We start from the raw sequence: 22977 nt of genomic DNA on the forward strand, positions 1-22977 counted from the left end.
TATGCAAACCTTTCATACATATACATACATAGAGCGCTGGTTACTATAATATTTAGGGTAATTATTCTTTTGCAAAAAACCCTCTGAACGAAAAAGTGCTCCCTCAATTATTAATTTGTTGTAATTAAGGACAAACTCAAAAGACTATTTTATCCTTCCTCATTAAGTCATTTTGCTTTTTTCTTATATAACTATTAATTACTATTTAATTTTATTTTATTATTAGTATCAATTTATCATCAATTTATCATTAAAAATAAAAATTAAAAAAAAATGATTTGTTACTACCATTTTTTTAAATGATTAACTTATTATTAAAATTTTATTATTTAAAATAAAACATACTATAACCATTTTAAACTTTTTTATCGTGGTAAAATACCTTCTTTTTTTATACAATATATTGATGAAATTTTAATAAATTACTTAAATACAAAATACCTTATTTTTCATGTAAGATATTCCATGACAATTAAGAAATTAATTAATTTTTTAAAAAAATTTCTACTTAATATTTTTATTTAAACAATTAATTTTAAAAATTAAAATTAAATTAAAATTAAAATTTTCTACCTTATTTTTATTCTTTTGCAAATAACCCTCTGAACGGAAAAGTGCTCCCTTAATTATTGATTTGTTGTAATTAAGGACAAACTAAAAAGACTATTTTACCCTTTCTCATTAAGTCATTTTCTTTTTTCTTACATAAATATTAATTACACTATTTTATTTTATTTTATTATTAGTATCAATTTATCATAAAAATGAAAAAAAAACAAAAACAAAAAAAAAAAAAATTGTAACTACCATTTTTTAAAATGATTAACTTATTATTAAAATTTTATTATTTAAAATAAAACATACTATAACCATTTTAAACTTTTTTATCGTGGTAAAATACCTTCTTTTTTTATATAATATATTGATGAAATTTTAATAAATTACTTAAATACAAAATACCTTATTTTTCATGTAAGATATTCCATGAAAATTAAGAAATTAATTAATTTTTTTAAAAAATTTCTACTTAATATTTTTATTTAAACAATTAATTTTAAAAATTAAAAGTAAATTTATGCAAATTTAATGAAAAATGTCATCTAATAATTAGTATTCTTTTTTTTTTTTCATAATTTATTTCAATAAGAAAAATAGATTAAGTGTAATTAATAAGAAAGTGCATTATGATCATTTTATGAAATATAGTATAATCTAGGCATTGGGAGAGGGTTATTTACAAATTCAAACATAGTTCAGGAGATTGACTTAATAGGTATAATCCCCTGAACTATAAGAAAGCTGTTAGTTCTGGTGTGAAATGACTAATGCAATCAGTAATAATTTTAAAGCTCAAGATTGTTGTTTTTAATGACTTTTAAAATCAAAAGCATATGCCCTAATAGAAAATCAAAATTGAATAATAATAATAATAAAATCCAAATCCAAGTTCATTCAATGACACAAGGTCACACAGAAGATGGATGAGTTTCCATGCTATTATCATTTGCTTTCCCATACAACCTTCAGTTGTTACATGCCCCTTGCTTATTCTCTCACAGTAGAGAGAGTATAGTATATACATACATCGTATATACATCACGCACGCATATATTAGGTCACTGAAGTGAAAACAAAGAAGCTAAAGCAGTCATTTAGACCTTGAACAAAATTTAAACGCTTTTTGATAATTAAATACAATGATCAATAAAATAAGGTAGCAGTGGCGACCAAAAGATACCAAAGGAGCAAACATTCTTGGCCTAAACTTGTCAAGCCATATTATATTGAACATTGCTCAAAAGGCAATTCCATACGCGAGGACTTCTTTCAATGAACTGAGAGATCTCCGGCAGAACATGGGAGTATTAAAATAGCTCAAAGGTGGCTTGCTCACCCTGGCCCTAGCTCTTTAGCTCAGCGATTAACACACTATCAAATAGCTTTCGGGTAAGGCTTGTTGAGACCTGCAAGATATCAGATCGATCTGTATTCCATCCGCAACACCCGAAATACATATCTGCTCATAGGTAACTCGGACAAAGAATCCCAAATTCCTATTGTTCTCGATCCACTTGACTTCTTTGAAGAAACAAAGAACTCATATTTATATATGATACCAAGGAGCAAAAATTCTTGACAAGCCATATTATATTGAACATGTCACACCCCGCTCCGGCAGAAACGGAGATAATCACTAAACACCTTGAATAAATCTCAACGTGCTTGATAACATATGTAAGCAAACTAGCTAATGCCAAGCCAATAATCCCAAAATCACTTCATTAACCACCATTAAACACAACACTTGGAATATACATAGTAACATAGTTCATAGTCCGTACACAACAACCAAAATTAAATTTACAAGTCACAAAATGGGACACACACTAGTCCCGACTATGCTGCCCAATAATCCAAAAACAAACATAGCGGCTAGCACCAAAATACATATAAAAAATCCACCTGACTGCCACGTCTCCAAAAGTCAGCCTAAAGTCAACCGTACTACTGAGCCATGGACCTTCTTGCCACTATTAGGACCTGAAAAAGGTTTAGAAAAAGACGCGAGATTCAAAGAGCCCAGTAGATTTCTGGTTTTATCTAAAATGAAGAGATTTCTATCAAACAAAGGTTAAGCATCTCTACGCTAATGAGAACCATAGCAATGTGGGAAGGTTAACTGAACACTTTAATTAGGTTGTCGACTATTACTCATAGTACTTCAAATCAACTGAAAATATTACTTCCAAACTCAAACTCATTTTAAAATCATCTCTCAAATTAATAACTCAAGAAACCTAATAGTTCATCAAGGATAGCAAATTCCATCATATCCAATCCAACGCTGTGTACCCTCACGTGTCTTCAAGGACCTTCGTGAACACCCCCTCATTCGGGCCCGGTCTGTTTAAAGTCTTTCAACCTAAGGGAAACTCTTACCCTACCTATTGATCCGAGGCACATACACACTTGGAAAAACACAATCAAATACCACTAGGTAGCCACACCCAAATTTCATGAACATTTCATTCTACTTGCATAATCACAATTCACTTTTATAAAATAAAATTAGCATGACAAACTTCTAAAGAAATCTGTATGATTCCATCTTTAACTACCAAATATCATATGCAATTATAAAATGAAACTTCTATAAAGTACAACCATCAAAGTGTATAAAGTACTGAAATTACGCTTTTTCTGTCCATAGCCACAACTTGTATTTTAAAAATTCAAAACAAATCTTTAAATCTGAATTATAAAGAGGAAAAAAAAAAAAAAAAAAATAGAAGAAGAAGAAGCTAGGGAAGCAGTTATAAGCTGTCAAATAATTCTTCTAAACTGGTGCCGCTTTCAAGCTCCGCATGCACTTTCACTTCGATTTTTACTTTTTGTGACTTAAATTTTGTCTTTTTGCGCTCCTGCTCTCACACTCGCACTCGTTCTTGTTCCCGCTCCCACTTTATGTGACTTGGGTTATAAGTCTAATATCAGTCGCACGTTTTCATCCTCAACATCCGACAACAAACTTGGCTAAAATTAAACAGAAGTACTGCTGTCCCCAAAATTTTCAGTAAACTATTACTTACTAAAAAATTTGTATAAAATCAACTATTAACCTGAATTGAATGAAACCAAAATCAAATGAAACCCAACTGATTGTAGTATGAAATCAGAAATAAACATTCCAGAAAAAAAAAAAAAAAAATGCATAAACTACTTCATTTTAGTCACACAAGAGATGGGAAATTCTGCTGTGTGAAAAGTAATCCCACAGCCCACCTTACACAACTTAAAAAATTCATAACTAATTCAGTACTTAACTAAATCAGGCCAAAAAAAATTCCACAGATTCAATTCGCAGACTATTTCAATGCCTTTTCTTTTTTTTTTTCCTAGTTAGTATTTCAATGCTTAATAAATTATCTAAATAGCAGTCCGAAAGCCCTAGTGTTCATCCTAAATTTCCACAAGGGGGAGTTTCAAGGGTATATCAATTTTAGAACAAATTTCAGATTCTTGACAAAGGAATTTCACAACTAAAGGAAGTTCCAATTTTTGATACTGTAGAACACCATATTTGAAAAGATTTCTGATTTGAATACCTACCTCTTGCAGTTTGCTTTTAGGTTTTTCTTTCCTCCTTCCACTTCTTTCCTCTCCTTTTTTTCTTCTACTGTGCTACTCTCTCTGTGTCTATATATCTATTCTGGCCACTTTTTTTTTTTTTTTTGATAAGTAAGATTTTATTAAAAACGCTCAAAAAGGGGAGCGAAGTCCAAAGAAACAAAAGGAAAAGGAACACAAGGGCCAAAGGGCGTCTTAGACCTTCAAAGAGGCTCCATAGATCTATAATCTCTCCCTGAAACCCAACAAAAAAGAGTAGAAATAACAAAGAACTTAAGCATAGAAACAGACTTCTTTTTCCCGTCAAAATATCTCCTATTTCTCTCAAGCCAAATACATCACCAGATACAAAGCGGCGTAGCCCTTCAAGCATCCCTAATGCCAGCCCCAACAGAGACGCCTCTCCAAGCCTCAATCAACCCTCTAGAGGAAAAAGGCATGGCCCAATGTACCCCAAATAAACGAAGCATCAAATCCCAACAATCTCTGGCCATGTTGCAATGTAAAAGGAGGTGATCAACAGACTCCTCATTACACAAACACATATAACAGTGATTGACCACCACCTGATTCTTCCTCCTCAGATTATCCTGGGTTAAAATCTTACCCAGAACAGAGGTCCAAGCAAAAAAAGCGACCTTGCGGGGAGCCTTCGACCGCCAAATAGACTTCCAAGGGAAGGGATCTCCATGACCAACCGAAAGGTATCTGAAAAAGGACCTAACCTCAAATCGACCATGCAAGGTAGGAATCCAGAACCACCAATCCGATCCCCCAAAAGAAAACACCTGGCTATACAATAGCTCCAGAAAACGAAAAACATCCTCGATCTCCCAATCCTGAAAATGCCTCCTGAAACGAACATCCCAAGACAGTCTCTCGTTATCAAGATGATAACAATCAACAACCATGGCCTGTCGATGAGAAGCAATCCTATAGAGCCGTGGGAACGCGAGAGCAAGAGGGAGATCCCCACACCAGAGATCCATCCAAAAACTGATCCTCCTTCCATCTTTAACACGAAAACGAACATGCTTGCAGAAATCATCCCAACCCCTCTGAATGAAATGCCAAACTCCCACCCCCCTTGGACCACGCATCTCCAGGGAGCACCACCCACCACTGCTTTCCCGAAATTTGCTAGCAATAACTTTCCTCCATAACCAATGCCTCTCGATCCCAAACCTCCAGAGCCATTTTTCAAGAAGAGCCTTGTTAAAAGGCAACAGCCTCCGAAACCTTAAGCCTCCGAACCGAATTGGACGACACACTTGTTCCCATCGAACCAAGTGAAATTTGAACTCTTCATCTTTCCCCCCCCCCCAAGGAAGTTGCACTGCAATCTTTCAATTCTCTCAGCCACTAAAGAAGGAATCTGAAACAGAGACAAGAAGTATGTAGGAAGGCTAGAAAGGGTGCTCTTAATCAGGGTAACCCAACCCCCCTTGGACAGGTACTGCTTTTTCCAACCCGCCAACCTCCTCTCGACTCTTTCCACAACCGGATCCCAGCTCCCCACACATCTCGAAGGGGCACCCAAAGGCAATCCTAAATAAGAAATGGGAAAAGAGCTAGTGCAATATCCAAGGATGTGAGCAAACAACTCAATCTCCAGAACATCCCCAACAGGCACAAGAATACTCTTGCCAACATTAACCTTAAGGTCAGAAACAACTTGAAACCAAATCAAAACGCATCTCAAATACCTTAGCTGGGACGCATCCGCATCACAAAACACAATAGTGTCATCTGCAAACATCAAATGAGAAACCTCCAATTGACTAGCAGCATCCCTACCCACCCGAAAGCCTCTCAAAAAACCCAGCTCCATAGCCCTCTTTAGCAATCTGCTAAGAGCCTCCATCACAAAAAGGAACAAGAAAGGGGAAAGCGGATCCCCTTGTCTCAAACCCCTCGAGCTAGAGAAGAAACCTGTTGGCGCTCCATTCACAAGGACATAGAACCGAGCGCTAGAGATGCAAAAAAGAACCCCTCTCCTCCACTGCCCACCGAATCCCATCCTCTCTAACAAGTAGAGAAGGAAACTCCAGCTCACATGATCGTATGCCTTTTCAATATCAAGCTTACAAAGAACACCCGGAACACCGCTGCTTAAACGGGAATCAACACATTCACTAGCAATAAGAACAGAATCCAAGATCTGCCGACCTCTCACAAAAGCATTCTGAGAGTCAGAAATGACACCATCCATCACCTTCTTCAACCTAGAAGCCAAGACTTTCGCAATCAACTTGTAAAAACATCCCCACCACATTGCTTCTCTGTTTTTCTTTTTTTCTTTTTTCTTTTTCTGGTCTCGAGTTTTCTAGCCAAAGCCTCCTTGAGAAGCTTGCTATAATTGAGATAGTTGTACAGAAATAGCCTTCCAATGTGTCACTAATGCATGCATAGCCTTTTACAGAATAGTAAGTACTAAACTAAAGCACTTTACATTTCATTTGGTCTTTTAACTACAGGCTTGGGTCAAAGCTTACGGTATAACCTGCCTCACATGCACACACCCACGTGCCTATGTGCATTTTTTTTTTCCCACTTTACCACCAATAGGGATGGCAAATTTCCCATCCCCGCCTGGTCCCTGCCCCACCACGTTTAGGGCAGGTTTGGGGACCCTTTTATGCAAACGGGGATGGGGGTAATTTTTTAAAACCCGGCGTGCAGGGACGGGGATAGGGTAAACCTCCCCCGCCCCGTTTAGGGTGTTCATTTACTAAAATACCCTTATATATTATGATAAATTACTAAATTATGTATATATGTGAAAATGCAAGAGTAGAGAGAGAGAGATAGAGATGATACAGTGAGAGTGTGCAAAGATAGAGGCGCTGCCTCTGTATTTCATTTTCTCAATTCAACCCTAAACATAAAAGCGTAAATATACAATACAAGAAAGGCCTATTTGCATAATGGCCACAAACCCTATATCTAAATACAATCTGACCCCAACATAAATATATATTTACATATAAATATTCTAACAATATATAAAACATACTTCTAAAAATAAGAAAAATTATATGTTAAAAAAATTATAGTGTATATTAAATGGGGATGGGGATTGTGGGGCGGGGATGGGGAATGGAGGGCGGGAGCGGGTATGGGGATTGAAGTGAAATTTTAAACAGGGATGGGGGAGGGGATGGGGATGAAAAAAATTACCGGGGATGGGGATGGGGAATGAGATCCCCGCCCCGCCCCGCCCCGCCCCGCCCCATTGCCATCCCGAATGGTCCACCATACCTATTAAATAAATAAGACTCCACCGAAAAAAAAAACACACCAATAAACTAATAGCAACAAGTAACGGATAAAAACAACAATTTAAAAATTAAGTATATCACATGACATAAACTCAAATTGGAGCCTAGTATGAGAGTATTTCATTTCAAAGTCTTCCAATGATACATGGTAATGCCATAAGGAAATAATCCCGAAAGAAGAGGCCCTTCTGGGATCTAGATCCTTTTGACAAAAGATGTGTGGGTGACAAAAAAATATGATAAGTCGTGACATACATATAGGGAATAGCCTATGCAAACTAATGTTGCATATCAGTGGAAAGGACATCAGACGAAGCGGAAACTAAATACTAAAAATCAGAAGAATTTTAGTTCGATTGAACCTCCAGTCAATAGGACTGAAAAACGTGATTTTGGGAGACACCGAAAACGATGTATGTCACAGGCAAAGTTTGTGAATATTAATCGATGAACTAATTCAATCAGGAAGGGCTCGTAATGGTTTCAAAAGAATGTCAGCCTGCCTGTTTTCTGGCAGTCCAAACAGTTCCTGTAGTCATTGACAACCTACTAGTTCTAGTTGACAACAAATTTGCACCTATGGAACTATAAAAGGTATCATGTATCAATCACAAAAACATAAATGCACTTGAAAGCTATTTTGATCTTAAGAAACTAGAAAAGGTACTATTTATTAAAAGGCTGGCAGAGTAATGTGATGTGAACAACTATCACAAAAACATAAATGCACTTGAAATCTAGTTAAAAATCTTAAGGAATAACAGACCATACTTCAAAATGGTTATTTGACTGTCTAAGAGTATGCCAAAAATAATAAGAATAAATAAGTTAAACAATGACCACATTCAGTGAACATTAGAAGGTGCCAGACATTATGCATAATGGCTAATAAATATTTATTCGAAGGCCCTAACTACATCTTCACAATGCCTCCATAAAGCAAAATTCTGAAAGCCGAGAAAAGAAACCCAAATGGAAAGCAACTTCAGTTCTAACTGCAAAATTTCAGGCCCTTCATCAGTTATAAACTCACATAATTCTTGCTTCAAGTTTGGACAGAAGAAAGAAAAATAAATAAAAAGTTTGCAGGGAAGACAAAAATTCGATCCAACAGCTATAAATATGTATATAATATGCAGACATCTCTTATTTCATTCAAGTACCACAAACAAATATAATGTCAACAGTATAGAGCCAAAACTTAAATCTTAATTTGCATCTATATTAACTTAGTACTTTTTTTTCCCCCTACTTTAACATACTAATTTCATTGCCTACAAGCAGACAACAGACGCAATAAGCTGTTAGCAAAATTATTGGAAGTTAAAAGTTGGTAAAGTAGAAAAAACAATACTTACCTCCACGCCAATGAGGAGAAACCTCCTCCAAACTATCGATGTGGCACAAAGGCGGGAATGACACATACCCGTTTTGAATTTTAATTATGGGAGAGAAAGTTAAGATTTACTTCATTTTTTTCTTTACATATTTTTAAAAATAAAAAAAGAAAACACGACATCTTGTTATTGTGCCACATCAGTGGTCCGAGGAGATTCCTCCTCACCAAAATGGAGAAAAGTATTGTTCAAAAAGAACAAAATGGTACCATAAGCATGTGGGTATAATACTCATCATCAATCATCATACAAGAATAAGTGAAAATGTAAAACTTCAAACCGGAGAATAACACATTCGTAAAGAAAAGATGCCACTATGAACAATTTGGATCCATAAATTAGCAAGGAAAAATCTCGAGAATGGAGGATAAAATCATCATCAATACCTGAAGATATGTCACTTAAGTATATCAAATACCCCTCTTGATGGCTGACAGAAAAGAGGAAATTTTTTGGCTTAACACAAGACCTGGAACATGTTTCCTGATGACTTGGAATGTTTTCCTTGTTTGAGCTTCAGTATTTGTGCAAAACTTTGGACTGAACCTTGTGTTAAACCTCTGTGACATACAAAATGACTGCACCAAAGAACATAAACCTGGTTTCTCTCGCAAGGAGTGTGTCGAGATTGACCTCCGCTGCTGCCCAAGTTGCATTCTAGCTCTTCGATTCTACAAAAAAGGGAAGGTAAACAGCAATTAATATCATAATTAAGATAACAAATAAGGCAGAAATAAGATACAGACATACAGTATACTATGACTAACTTACTCTTTAAACCAAGGGGTACAACGCTTTGCTGAGTTATTCTTCACAACACCCATGACAAAATTATGAGAATTAGACATTACATATACAGTACTGTTCTGATGGAAATCTAGCATTATAGTTCTAGTAGGTGAATTCTGAATTCATTATATGCCTACTCAAACATATATTCCATTTTGTGTTCTATATGCACGCAAATTTATGGAGGTCAATATAATGTAAACAAATGGCAAACTGTTGTCCATAAAAACTAGAATTTCAAAATATAACATATTCATTGTCATCAAAAAAACTATAAACTTGAAATGATAGTTTTATATAATTTTAAAATATAACATAAATATTTACATGGCAAGGTTAGAGCAAAATGTATAAGAAGATGAGAAGATGTCTGTAACAACTGTGATATTTAAAAATTTAAAAAGAAAAAGGTCCATTTTATACAGAGGATAGAAAATTCGGTATTAAAATAGAATATAGCCTATTCCTAATGACTCGTGTAAATATAAAAATTCAATCCTGGAGAAGGGAGTATCAGGTCAAAAACTTAGGTTACAAGTTTTCAAAAGTAATTTAGTATTAGTTGATTGCCTCCTACTCAAGGTCGAAGAAGGAATTGCAAACTATATTCAAGGGTAATTCAGTAATCTTTTCCAACAAGGGTAAAAAGGTAATTTAACAAACTGATCATCATTATCATAATCATCCTTGCCTTTACAGTGGGTTTGGCCATATGAAATTTCTTTTCCATTCTATCGTATTGAATGCCAGGTCTCCCCTTATGTTTAATTTCTTTAAGTCACTTCTAATTACTTCATCCCAAGCTAGTTTTTGTCGGTTCCGTTGTCTCTTACCTTCTAGACTAACTAATTATCCTTTTCTCACCGGTGAATCAACAGTCTACGTTGTATGTTTCAACCACCCAAGTCTGTTTTCTCTTATTTTGTCATTAATAGGTGTTATTCATAATCTGTCCCTCACGCTTTGATTAGTCACTGCTATCATCTACTTTAATATTATCATCTCACCTACCCAAATGCGTTATTCTTGTTTCTTTTTTAACGTTCAACAATCTGCCCCATACAAAATAGCTGGCATAACAACCATTCTATCATACGCTCTCTTTTCAGTTATGTGAAGAGGAAGTCCTGTTCCTCTCCCGAAGATTTAATTATTTTTTGGCTTCTTTGGGGCATTAAACCCCAGTTCCACTTTTGTATAAGGGATGCGTTCCGCTCTTGAACACCTTTTTATTTCAATTATTACTTATCAAAAAAAAAACAACCATTCTATTAAACTTTCCTTTTTAAGTTATTTGGCATTAATTAATCACATAGGATTCAGTGGCATGTCTCCATTTTGTCTATCATACTCTTAACTCTGCTAGTAATATCATCATCTTTGTAGTATTGGTCCTAACTATCTAAGATGATTTTTATTTTATTTTTTTTGCAGCAATTCTTTTGTCTTGAGTCGTTATTGTTATGTGATCACTTTCTAAGACTATTAAATACACATTCCATATATTCTGTTTTTTAGTCTTCTAATTATTAATCCTTTTGTTTCTGATGAATTTCTCCATATTTCTTCTGGTTTTGTCCCTAAAACTTCCTTATATCAACAACATTATGTAATCAGCAAAAATATTTACCATGGAATGTCTTCTTGTATATCTTTTGTTATTTTATATAAAACTATTTTAGATAAGGTACGGGCTAAGAACTGATCCTTAGTGCCATCCCACTTTTATAGAATAATCACTAGTTTCTCCACATATGGTATGAGCTTTAGTTTTTGTCTTGTTATACATATCCTTAATAATGTATGTAAGTTTTAAAGGGACTAGTTTTCTTTGTAAGGTCCACCAGATTACATCTCTTGGTTCTCTATCATAAGAGCCTTCTTTAAATTTATAAACAAACATGTACAAATCATTTGCATGTTTATACAATATTTTACCAATTGTCCAATTAAACAAATGGCCTCATAGTAGATCTCCTTCACAATAAATCAAAATTGATTTTCAAACAGTGTGGATTCATTTATTAGTCTTTAAGCCATAACCTTTTTTCATAATTTCATTATATGACTCACTAGTTTAATTCCTTAATAATTACCAAAACTTCATACATTGCCTTTATTTTGTAAATTGGCGTACTTTTTCTCCACAAGAGTATGGGTAAAGAAATTCGGTAGCTTGAAGCACAAAAGAGTCTATCATGCAATTTCTTCATAAATCAATAACTTGAAGCACAAAAGAGCTAGGGTAAAGAAATTCAATTCATGAATACAAAGAGTTGGCTAGATCGAAGCGCCAACAACTACAAAGGGTGAAGATAGATAAGAATACCATTAGCTCCTGTCAATGAAACCTGCTAAGATCCCTTGAATCTAGAAAACAAGCCTTTTTAAAGGAAACATAAAACTAATTTCTATCAGGTGCCACCCCACGTTGTGCAGATATTATCCCCTCTGCACACTCTTGGTGCTCATGATTTTCAAAGCGCGTCAAACAGGTAGGAGGCATTCCCCCTTTTAAGTGCCAGGAACTCCTTCCCTTTAAGAGATGTGATGTCCCCCGAGGCGATGTGGGACGTCATAATCACCCCTATTGGGACCCAACGTCCTCGCTATCCTGATCCTCGTGATTGTGCACGCTCCCCAATTTTTAACTGTAGATTGGCTCTGATACTATGAATCAAGAGCTGCTCCATTATGTGCAGATATTATCCGCTTTGCACACTATTTTCAAAACGCGTCTACACAAATAGGAGGCATCCCCCTTATAAGTGCTAGAAACTTCTTCACTCTAGCAACGTGGGACATCCCAATCACCCCCTCTTAAGCTATGTTACCTGGACTCGGGTGCGGGTGTCGGACACGGGTGCGTGTCTAAAGATCGGATCCATCCATCTATCAAATTATAGGATACGGGGACACGGAATAAAAGTGTCCAAAAGTTGGACACAGACACTTGGACACTTGGAGGAAAAGAAAAAAATGTACCCTTTTTTATGTTAGACCTCAGTTTTTTAATGAAAAATTGAATAAATATATAAATGTAAAGATAGCCGCGTGGAGCCTTCCAAGCTCTATTTTTTTGTGATGCAGATTTTCTTTTTTTGCTCTATCGGTGCACTTCTACCTGTTCTTACAGTTGTGGATGCAATGTGCTCCTGTGTGGGCTGTTTTTGTTTTGTTTTTCTGGGCTGCCTTTCGGCTAGGCCTTTCCTTGTACAGTTTTTTTTTTTTTTTTTAATGAATGGATTTACTGACTTGTATAACAATATTACCTTATTTATAAAGTCAAACTGTTAAAGCTAGTCAAAAAATTTGCTCAAGATTCACCAATATATATTACTTAAATAAAATAATACAGCTGTCCAGTACAGTTGTAGCCTTAGATAGTGTTTTACAACTGTAAAACATTATCCTTGTTAAAAGATAAAACTCTCCCACATTTTTACATCCAAATTGACAAGTGGCATGATCGTGACCATTGAAGGGTATTAATAGCATTAGTAAGAATGTGAAAACACGCTTGGCCCACAATCTTTTCTAATATTTCCATCTTAAATTATAAGGTCAAAAATGTACATTTACACCTATTTTTTATTCGGTCAACATGGTTAGTGGGTTACAGCTGATAACCCACTAAATGATTATATATATATAGATATTTATGCTACAATCATATATATATATATATATATATATATATATATATACATACTCTATTACGTTTCTCAACAATGACAGGCGGTCAAATTTACGCGAGTGGTGTCAAGTTTACGCGTGAGTGGGACGCTCCAAATAGAGTAGGTTTCTATGCAAAACCAACGCGTGAAGAACCCCCGTCTTCTCCAAAACCTCCTTCCTCAAAACGTGATGAAACCAGTAATTTCTGACCATAATTTTCAACCACTGAAACAAGGGTTTTCTTCAACGGCCGTGTCCGATCTTGACCGTACAAGGTCGAACGCATATCCCGAGTCCGTGTTGGTGTCGTGTCGACACGGACACCCTCGCCGAAAACGACGAGTCCAAGTAACACAGCTCTTAAGGACCCAACATTCTTGCTAACTTGACCGTCTAAGATGTGCACAGTATTTCCATTTAGCTCTAATATCATCTGTCATGACCCGCTGTGTAGATATTGTTTGTTTTGCACGCTCACAGTTTTCAAAATGCGTCTACACAGTAGTTGGCACTTGTATGTGTGAATACCTCCTAACTATGTAAACGTATTTTGAAAATCGTAAGCACAAAGAGTGCAAAGTGGACGATATCCACACAGCGGGGTGGGGGTGACGTATGGTATCAAAGTCAATCCCCAACCAAAATTGGGGAAGCGTCCACAAGCTTATAAGGGTCATGCTAGCGAGGATGCCGAGTCTAGAAAGGGTGATTGTGACATCCCACATCGCCTAGAGAGAGAGGTTATCAGCACTTATATATGTGGACAACTCCTAACTGTGTAGACACGTTTTAAAAAAGGTGAAAATGAAGAGTGCGCGAAGCAAACAATATCTGCACAACGGGGTGGGCCATGACAGTTTATATATATAAAAGATCTTCCATTTCACCAAGGAAAAGAAAAGAAAAAGCAACTATTGTCATCAACGCTAATAATAGATGTTACAGGAACAATTTGAAATTTGTAATACACGAACCAATAGTAATTAAAGAAGGGTGAAAAATAACAAAAATGGTAGGAAGAATAATAGAAATTCAACAAGAATGGTAAAATAAAAATGAAGGAAATAAGTCTCCTAACAACACTCAACAAACTAAAAGAACAACTCCTTTGATAGTTAGCGTTGTGGCTAAATAAGGATGGCTTGAAAAACTTTTTTGAAGTTCCCTTGTATAAAGTATGGAACACAGCCTTTGTTATTTTAAATTGCGAAATCCTAAAACCTAAGACACTGTGCTTGTGTGTTTATTAATCATTTCAGTTTTCTTATTTATTTAGTTAGCATTAGTTGTATCATGCCTTATTTTGGTTATGAGAATCATGATGAAATTTTGAATCAATTTAACCATGTAGGACACGGTTAAATTGGTTTTGAGATTGGATTTTAAGTAATCATAAAAAAAAAATTTTAAAAACTCAGAAGTAAAATTTGTTTATTTAATTTCAGTAGTATGAAGTTCAATGGATCATTCATGCACACAACAACTCACACACATATTTGCTCATCTCTAATATGTGGACTTAAACATTAATAAAGATTAACTTACTGAGAAAGAAATCTTATGTCATGTTTTGCACGAAAAAAAAATGTATGAAACATATGAAGCAGATGCAACAAAAAGAAAAGAATATATTGAGAATCTGTGATTTTGACTGCATGTATTTCATGAAAATTGCAACTAGTTGTCTGAAACTACCAAGACTGAAAATATAAAATTATTATCATAGTTTGTCTTAGAACAAAGCTAGTTGTCCACTATAGTTAAAGCCATCATGAAAAAGAAAATGAAAAATATAACCAATGCAATCCTTGATCTTCGAAAATTTTATTTTTGTATTTGCGCAGAATCTTGTCACTCTTCTTTCTTTCCTTGCAATTAAGAAGCACACCAGCAGATTGCGTTGCGTGATTCTACTGTGTTTTTAGCATTTGGCTGGGTGGACAGTTCACTGGAAGAGAACTTTGATTTGCCCAGCATTTTTTAACAGAAATTAGACTTAGTTTATATTTGTGTCGAGTTGAATGAATTTAGTGCACTTGATTTATTGAATTGATGCAGATTATAAATACACTAAACTTTGAAAAGTACTGTTGATATTCTGTTTCTATCAAAGTTTGATAATCTAGAAATTCGTAGGTTCATATTTGGTATAAATTGGTTGAACTTTTGATTTTTATTTTCTTTTTCTATTTTTCTTTACCATGGCAAATCCCAAATGCTCTTGGTGAGACTCGAACCCTCAACCTTTCAATTTGAAAGGAGAGGCGAGACCATTGGGCCACAGGCCTTGGTGTGAAATTTTGATTCATTTGACGGCTAAATTTTCGACATGTGCTATAGGTTTTTCTATCTATATTTAAAAAAACACAACAAATTAAAATTAAAATAAAATAAAAAACAAAACAAAAATCTCAAAAACAATACTTTTGTGATAGTTGTGTTTAGTGCTTATGATTTATTAAAGCTTGAATTTTTATGTTTAAGCTAAAAAAAAAGTTGTTAAAAATTAAAAGTGGCAAAGAATTAAAATCCAGTGTGTGCCGATCGAATAGTTGATCGAGCAGCACACAGTGAGCATCGATCAAAATGTCAATCGATTTAAAGGTCAATGAGGGGTTAAGTGTGAAATCTAGTTAAAAGGTTTGCTGAAAAAATAGGATTCACAATCAAGAGTCACTAATCAAAACTTCGATCAATCGAGGCTTGTCTAGAGAAGTTCAATCGATTGAAGGTAGGGGTGCCAATTTGTGTTTCCGTGTCATATTTGTGTCATATCATGACATGGGTATCCTGTTATATAGGTCGACTTGAACGCGACACGATTATTGTTGGTGTCAAAAAAACAACACAATAATTAAATAAGTAATACGACACGACCAGCATAACGTGTATAATAAATGGGTCAAGATCTAACACAATACGAGACAATGCTGCAAGACATGTCTAATTAAAATTTCATACAATTAGAGGAGTTTTTAACACAAACATGACACATTTAGTTAAACATGTCATTTCTAACACAAACACGGCACGTTTAGTCAATCTTCTAACTGGGTTATAAACGGGTAGATGGCAAACACGAACACAACGCATTTAATTAGCATGTCAATCGGGGTAGACATGATTACAACCTAAACATGATAAGCCAAACCCAAACCTACTTATCCCGTGTCGTGTTCGAGTCGTCTTAACATGCCATTTCAAGACTAGGCACCCCTAATTGAAGTGCTGATTTATCAAGACCAGGACAGAACTTGAAAATACCAAAACACGTCCTTTTTTGAAAACTTTTCATATTCTACCCACTACCAAACACCAATTACTCCTATTTAGTAATGGATTTGAACATACCCACTCTATAAATACCTACCAAACCTTCACTTCATGTGGATTCTAAACTCTTCACATACTCATGGAAGAAATGGGTACATCCAGTAGCACGATTAAGTGGTAAAGGAAGTCGGTTCCTCCCCTTCCAACAGAAAAAAGACATAAGTTTGCTTCCCTTCAGCCAAAAGATAGTCTCACATTCTCACTACTCATGCAAGTAATGAGTATAATGTCATCTTCACGAGTTGTCCTTTGATTGTCAATAGGAAGGTGAAGCCTGAAATTTTTAAAACCTATAATGTTGATGCCATGGTCATATCTCAAGGTTGAACTACAAGTATGTAGGCTCATGGTCTCTCTTATATCACTCAGGTTTGAGTCTTATATGCCAACATGCACGAGTTAGATCTTGTCAACAATACGTTGAAAACAGCGTACAATGGAGTGATGATGACGATTATCCTATCTTAAATTGCATCAATCATAGGTGCTCCCCTCGGGCTGCTACTTCCAAAAGATAAAGCGAATAGTGTAACAATTGCAAATCTTGACACTGTTATTTGCAATTGTCAAGTCCTTGATCTTTGCTTGGCTCAAGGCTACCAACTTGAAGCTTCAATATTGAATCCTCAACAAGATTTTTGAGTTCAACGCCTTGATGATTGATGGGGTTATCTCTTTGTGATGATTGATGCGGTTCTACATTTGTTTTTTTATGCAGTTTCCCCTATATATGGATCTAACTAATATTTTTTCTACATTTTTACGTTTTAAAACTTAATTCCTCCAACATTTATACAAGTGAATAGGACTTAGTTGGAATGGTTTTATACCACTATTGGCATTGGGAAATGAATATTGTTTATTAATGAAATATGCAATTTCATTATATAGTATATTCTCTACGCTTGTATGTCTTCCACTCCAATTTTTTCAGGGGAGAGCATTTTTTATCTTGTTTTAGACATGCTTGATTATTTATTTGCTTACATTGACTGATTAATTGCTTGAGCTATTTTGAGTTAGGCATAAATAAGGGGGAGCAAAAGGTATAGCTGTTACTTAATTTACTGTTTTATTGATTTATATTCTCTTAAAAGACTGATATATCGTACAATTTCAACTTTCAAGTCTGTTTTGCAGCTTATTAGTGGTTGAAGCTTCTAAAGTCTTCAAAAGAGAATAATAGAAGATTTTGAATTGTTTTTATTTATTTACTGATGTGTTTTTCTGCTTTTATATGATTTCGTCACCAAATTGCCAAAGGGAAACATTGTCAGGTCAGTAGTACTCACGAATGGTTGATTAACAATAGACCCGATATGATCAGTTTAATTGAAAATGTAAATTTATATGTCAATAACTACAAAAAATATCAATGAATGAATGTCGCATAAATTAAATAAGTAATATAGCAGGATAACCACATAAATTTATAGAATAAGGATAATAAGAGATTAATATTCTAAGAACTGACAAATGTAAAAGCAATAAGCCCTTAGTAAGAGAATGATATATTTATACGTAAATGGAAAATTACTTATAATGGGAATTGTGACTAATGATTAGTACCATGCATATAATTGGTAATAGACTTTCAACTTTGACAGGGGAATTGTGATTAATTAGTAGAATTAAGTAATTTTTACTTTTTACATCCCCAAGACCCAAGTAACTATGATGAAAGTGATAAAGATATGTGCATGACAAGCCTTAAAATCCATTGTACTAATAACAAAATATTCATATTATACCTGATTAATGGTTCAAATAATATAACAAAATGAGTCAAATTTTGAAGAAAAAATTAATATAAAAGATTTTGGGTTTCATATGAGTTTCTACCAACTAATTGGATACGTTCTTTATGTGTGAGAAGGTAGGATGCATTATCTACATACCATATGAATGCGTTTCATATGTGAGAGGTTGGAATAATGTTGGATGTGTTCTAAGATATAATCTGGGTTAATGAGAAGTTGGATGTGCTCCCCATCTACTATTTGGATGTGTTCCTTGCCTAAGAGGTTGGATGTGTTCCTTGCCTAAGAGGTTGGATGTGTTCCTTACTTACAATGTTGGATGTGGTCCTTAGAAGTTGGATTCGTCCCCTACAAAAGAGGTTGGATGTGTTCCTTGCCTACAAATTTGGAATGTTTTACATTACAAGGAATAGAGCCTAAATAGTCAAATAATGCCCAACGCCTAATGATAAACATTAAACAAGATAGCATTAAATAAAGAAGCTCACAACATAGTGATTTTGTATGTCTCCATAGTTATCGTATTATGATTAAGATAATATAGATTATTATACAGCTTTTATTTAAGTAGTCAAGTAGGTAACCAATCCTTGCAAGCCTGTTTGGGTTTGGAGTATTTTAGTACTTTACCTCTTTGGGTGTGACGATATCCATGGGAGGTTGTAATACATTGTAGAGACAACTCTACATATAGATATGCTTCCGAGATATAAAAAACTTTATCACTACTTGAGTATGGGCTAAACCACGATAGGACATGAGAGAGAGAGAGAGAGAGATGAATGTATAATCCTATTAAGCAACAGTTTCTAGGGTCCCTTTTTATAAGTAAAGAATAACTCTATTATACAAGTTTACAAATTTAAAAAAGGATTCTAGATTACTGTTAACACATTAAAGATAGTGAACATCATATAAATGTTTTAGGGTTTCATATGTGAGCTAAATTAAAACACTTATATACCCATATAGAGAGACTCAAAGAGAGATTTTTTTTTTTTTTTTTTTTTTTGAAATTTATGACCAACTTTTGAGTTAGCTGGCAAGAACGCCAAAAAATTACAAGGTCTGTATTAAATCCTCCTCCTTCAGGACCGGCAGTAACAGGACCAAAAGTATATGATGCATTGATATAGAATGAGAGAGAGGATGCAAGAGGAGAAGAAAATAGAAGAAGAGGAATAAGGGAGGAGAAGAAGAGATAGGAGGAAGAAATAATTAGCAAATGGTTCCTTCTCATGTATCAGCCCACATATATATACAAGGAAGAATCCTAATCAAATCCTACTACCAAAAATACAATCCTGAAATACTAAATTACTCATACATCCTAAAACTACAACATTACAAAAATAATAATTTAAAATTGACATAAAAAGTCCCTAATTCTATCCATCTTTCCCACATCTCCAATAGTAGGTGCGGGTCATGTGCATTTCAAGCTCGCGAGCCATATCCAGTTCTCCATCCCTAGATGACATCCCTTTTCTTTTATCAAATTTAATTTTTTTTAGCACAATTGATAACACTATTACTTCTTTTTTTTTGGTGCGTCAGTTGTGTGACAAATTTGACTTCTTCATTCCATCACCGATTTTGTTTTATTAATGGTCCTATTTTGATTCTACAAGGGCATCTTATTATACTCATTTAATACATTCAACCATTCTATTCCATGTTAAGTTAGTTTCATCATAATGCAGCCTTTTAACATCCTATTCTAAAATAACTCTACTTTCTCTCATGTTAAATTCCATCATTTAGTTCTTAGGTTATCAATTTCCTTACTCCTTTCTTATTGTCCTTTTATATAAACATCTAAAAAACCAGCAGCCTATTTTGTGATGTTAAGTTCTCTCCAGGGATTAGCTTACAATCTCCATTGGGGGGGCATCCATCGGTTCATCTGTTCCCACTTCAAGTTAAAGGTTACTAAACATTCATCGTTCTTTTAAAATAGGTATTAGCCATCCTAAATTATATGGTAGCATAAAATCCAAGATATCCTTCCCAACGACAATATCTATCTCCAAATTCACATTCAACATGTAGCATCTCATCCTCCCACAAGCTTTTACTACATATAATTTCCCTACTTTGGGTATCCTTTAAATTAATTATCCATGTATTCCCATAATAATGCTTTAATGTGTCCTTCTAGACCTATTTGGGGAACATAAGTGCTAACTATATTATATAATCCTCTTTCTAATAATAATTATAGCATCTTTAAATTCTCATCAATGATAATCCCTACTTCAGTTTTAGGTTTATCTTCCCCTATTCTTAATTTCTCCCTACTTAGTTTCTTATCATCATGACTTCTCTAACCTTTTCTCCTACCTGACTACCAACTCCATTCCTTGCCGGTCAATGTTCCTATAATCTTAAGTCCCTAGCTTAATCATACTATCATGCAATAACTTCCTTAATTAACATGAATTGAACATATTACGTGTTGGAAATGCATGTGAGTAGTTTTAAAGAGCAAAACCCCAATGGTTTATAAAGAAATTTAGAAAAACAAAAAGACAAAAAAGTTAGGCATCATTTCTTACATCTATTACTGCAGGACTCTCAAATTTGTTGTACAGTGGGTAGTAAGGATCCTTTTCAAATGTAAATCCCCAAAGCTCACCTGAATCAGTTGTACTATATGTTAACAACTTTAAAACAAGATCTTTCAAACTGTTCTTCTTTGCCACATTCATGAAATACAATTGAGTTTATTGTAAGAGGAAGGAACCAATCAAAAACCTGACACATTCCCTTGCGGCTCATCCAAGAAACTTTTGCTAATAAATCGTATATTCCACGTCCAAGTATGGAAGAAAAGAAGAAGATATCCATTAGTGCATGCTATTTACGGGATTCAGGGCGAACTTGTAATATAGATCATGATAACAAAGCGAAACAAAAAACGTACAAATACAAGTAGATGGCAAGACAAACCATATAAAATACGAGTATATGGTATAACAAACCAGTTCATATGTTTGAAAACTTCAAGTTCATTCGTGACTGGGAAGCCTGAATCCTTGAACATGAAAACAAGAAGCTCTGCCATTGATTCAGCCCGGTTCGAACTCTGAGTATACTGCATGGAACGAAAAAAAAAAAAAGGCAAATAAAATTGAAGAATAACTGAAACAAAAGAGAGAGAGAAAAAAAGAGGAGGAGGCCACATTCTACCGTCAAACCGCACTCAAAAGAATCTTAAAAAATAGAGGGGGAGACCAGGGCCCCATCTACTAGTATTGCACGAGGTGAACCAACATAAAAGTTCTTAGTTAGACAACACTAACACCAATGTCATCAATTTCACAAGAACAGGAGATCTGAGGAAGTATTAATGTAACATACAATGACATGCGATCCGGACACCAGATATTCCATCTCAACACCAATCCTCTCACAGATTTCAAGCAACGCCAACACAGACATCATCAACCTCTTCTTCTGAATCAATTTATTGCTTCTACCCGTTAATTTCTGGTCCTCAACAATTAGTGACACCATCTTAGTTGCAACGAGTTGGCGTGCCATCTCAATTGTAGTTAACTTATGCATAATGGAATGATCTTTCCCTAATGAGGCGGATCTATCAAAATGAGGCGGATCTATCAAAAGCAAAGCAGCCAAGTGAATGATCTTTCCCTCCTGTGCATAATGGAAAATGAGTTGCCGAACGCCATTATCACTTGTATTAAGTAAACGTAACCTAAGAGTCTCCCACCGCTTTTGCTGTCACAAAATTTGAATGAATCACAACATAACATACATACATACATACATTTTCTAACATAAATGTGAGTAATATTTGCTACAGAAGCATACCATTTCCGGCAGGCAAAACATGAGAATCAATTTGTAAATAGAATCTTTAGGGCTCCACTCAAAATTGTAGCTGAAAAAAACCCAAAAACCTCAATGAAACCCAAATTAACCAAAAAAAAAAAAAAAAAAAAAAAAACATACGTATAAGAACAACTAAAAAAAGAAACAAATGAAAGATGATTTGTGACCTTGTACCTTACATATTCTACAATTTCACCGAGAGGGAGCATCGTATACCATTGAGGCAAATTATAACGACCCTCCCGCACAAGAGCTATGAAAGGATGGATCGTCGACATAAGCAAAGATTGAAACTAGAATTCGGGGGCGATATGCCTAGATTAGATCGCTTCTGCGAATTAAGAGTATCTTAAAACACCTTTTTTTTTTCTTTTTAATATACACTGTCACTTATAAATCTATTATGACTCATCAAATTTACACAAAAAATATATATATATATTCACAACCCTTGAAAATGTTCTTAAGATACACTGTCATATCATTAATGTATAAAATTATTGGGTATTTTACATAACTTTTTTCCACAAACACATCAACATATTTCTTTTATCCTCCTCTTTTCCATTGCATTAACGAATCAACCCTATATTAAGTAGGTTTGTAAAAATTATGTGGGGTCTAGATATGACACTAGTTGATTGTAATTGTAGGATATATTTTTACATAAAAGATACTTCTATAAAACAACAACAGTTGGAGTTAAAAATAAATAATCTAATTTTTTTTTTGTGTAAATCTATTATGACACAT

The 22977-nt window shown here is 34.6% G+C and overlaps 2 protein-coding genes across 8 annotated transcripts; both read right to left on the reverse strand.

Moving 5' to 3' along the window:
* Window positions 1-1469: 1469 nt before the first annotated feature.
* LOC132276691 (uncharacterized) lies at window positions 1470-22579 on the reverse strand. Of its 7 annotated transcripts, none has more exons than XM_059778257.1 (9): window positions 22399-22579; window positions 22204-22273; window positions 21730-22110; window positions 21351-21463; window positions 21124-21161; window positions 20925-21004; window positions 9578-9615; window positions 9193-9477; window positions 2186-2541 (listed from the first exon to the last, which is right to left on the reverse strand). In XM_059778257.1, exons 1-8 carry the CDS (start codon window positions 22500-22502, stop codon window positions 9264-9266), a joined length of 1038 nt encoding a protein of 345 aa, XP_059634240.1. In that variant the 5' UTR covers window positions 22503-22579; the 3' UTR covers window positions 2186-2541; window positions 9193-9263. The 7 variants fall into 7 exon arrangements, with proteins under 7 accessions (XP_059634237.1, XP_059634240.1, XP_059634236.1 ...); XM_059778256.1 differs by lacking the exon at window positions 2186-2541 and adding an exon at window positions 8234-8404 and having other exon boundaries at window positions 22399-22578; XM_059778254.1 differs by lacking the exons at window positions 2186-2541; window positions 9578-9615 and adding an exon at window positions 1470-1964 and having other exon boundaries at window positions 22399-22576.
* Window positions 4494-5228, reverse strand: LOC132278327 (uncharacterized). The gene has a single exon (XM_059780120.1). The coding sequence runs from the start codon at window positions 5226-5228 to the stop codon at window positions 4494-4496; it is 735 nt and encodes a 244-aa protein (XP_059636103.1).
* Window positions 22580-22977: the final 398 nt, after the last annotated feature.

Source organism: Cornus florida, unplaced genomic scaffold, assembly GCF_030987335.1.
Source record: "Cornus florida cultivar Cherokee Brave unplaced genomic scaffold, ASM3098733v1 CherokeeBrave_3.0.0_Hap2_Chr10, whole genome shotgun sequence".
Taxonomy (NCBI): Eukaryota; Viridiplantae; Streptophyta; class Magnoliopsida; order Cornales; family Cornaceae; genus Cornus; species Cornus florida.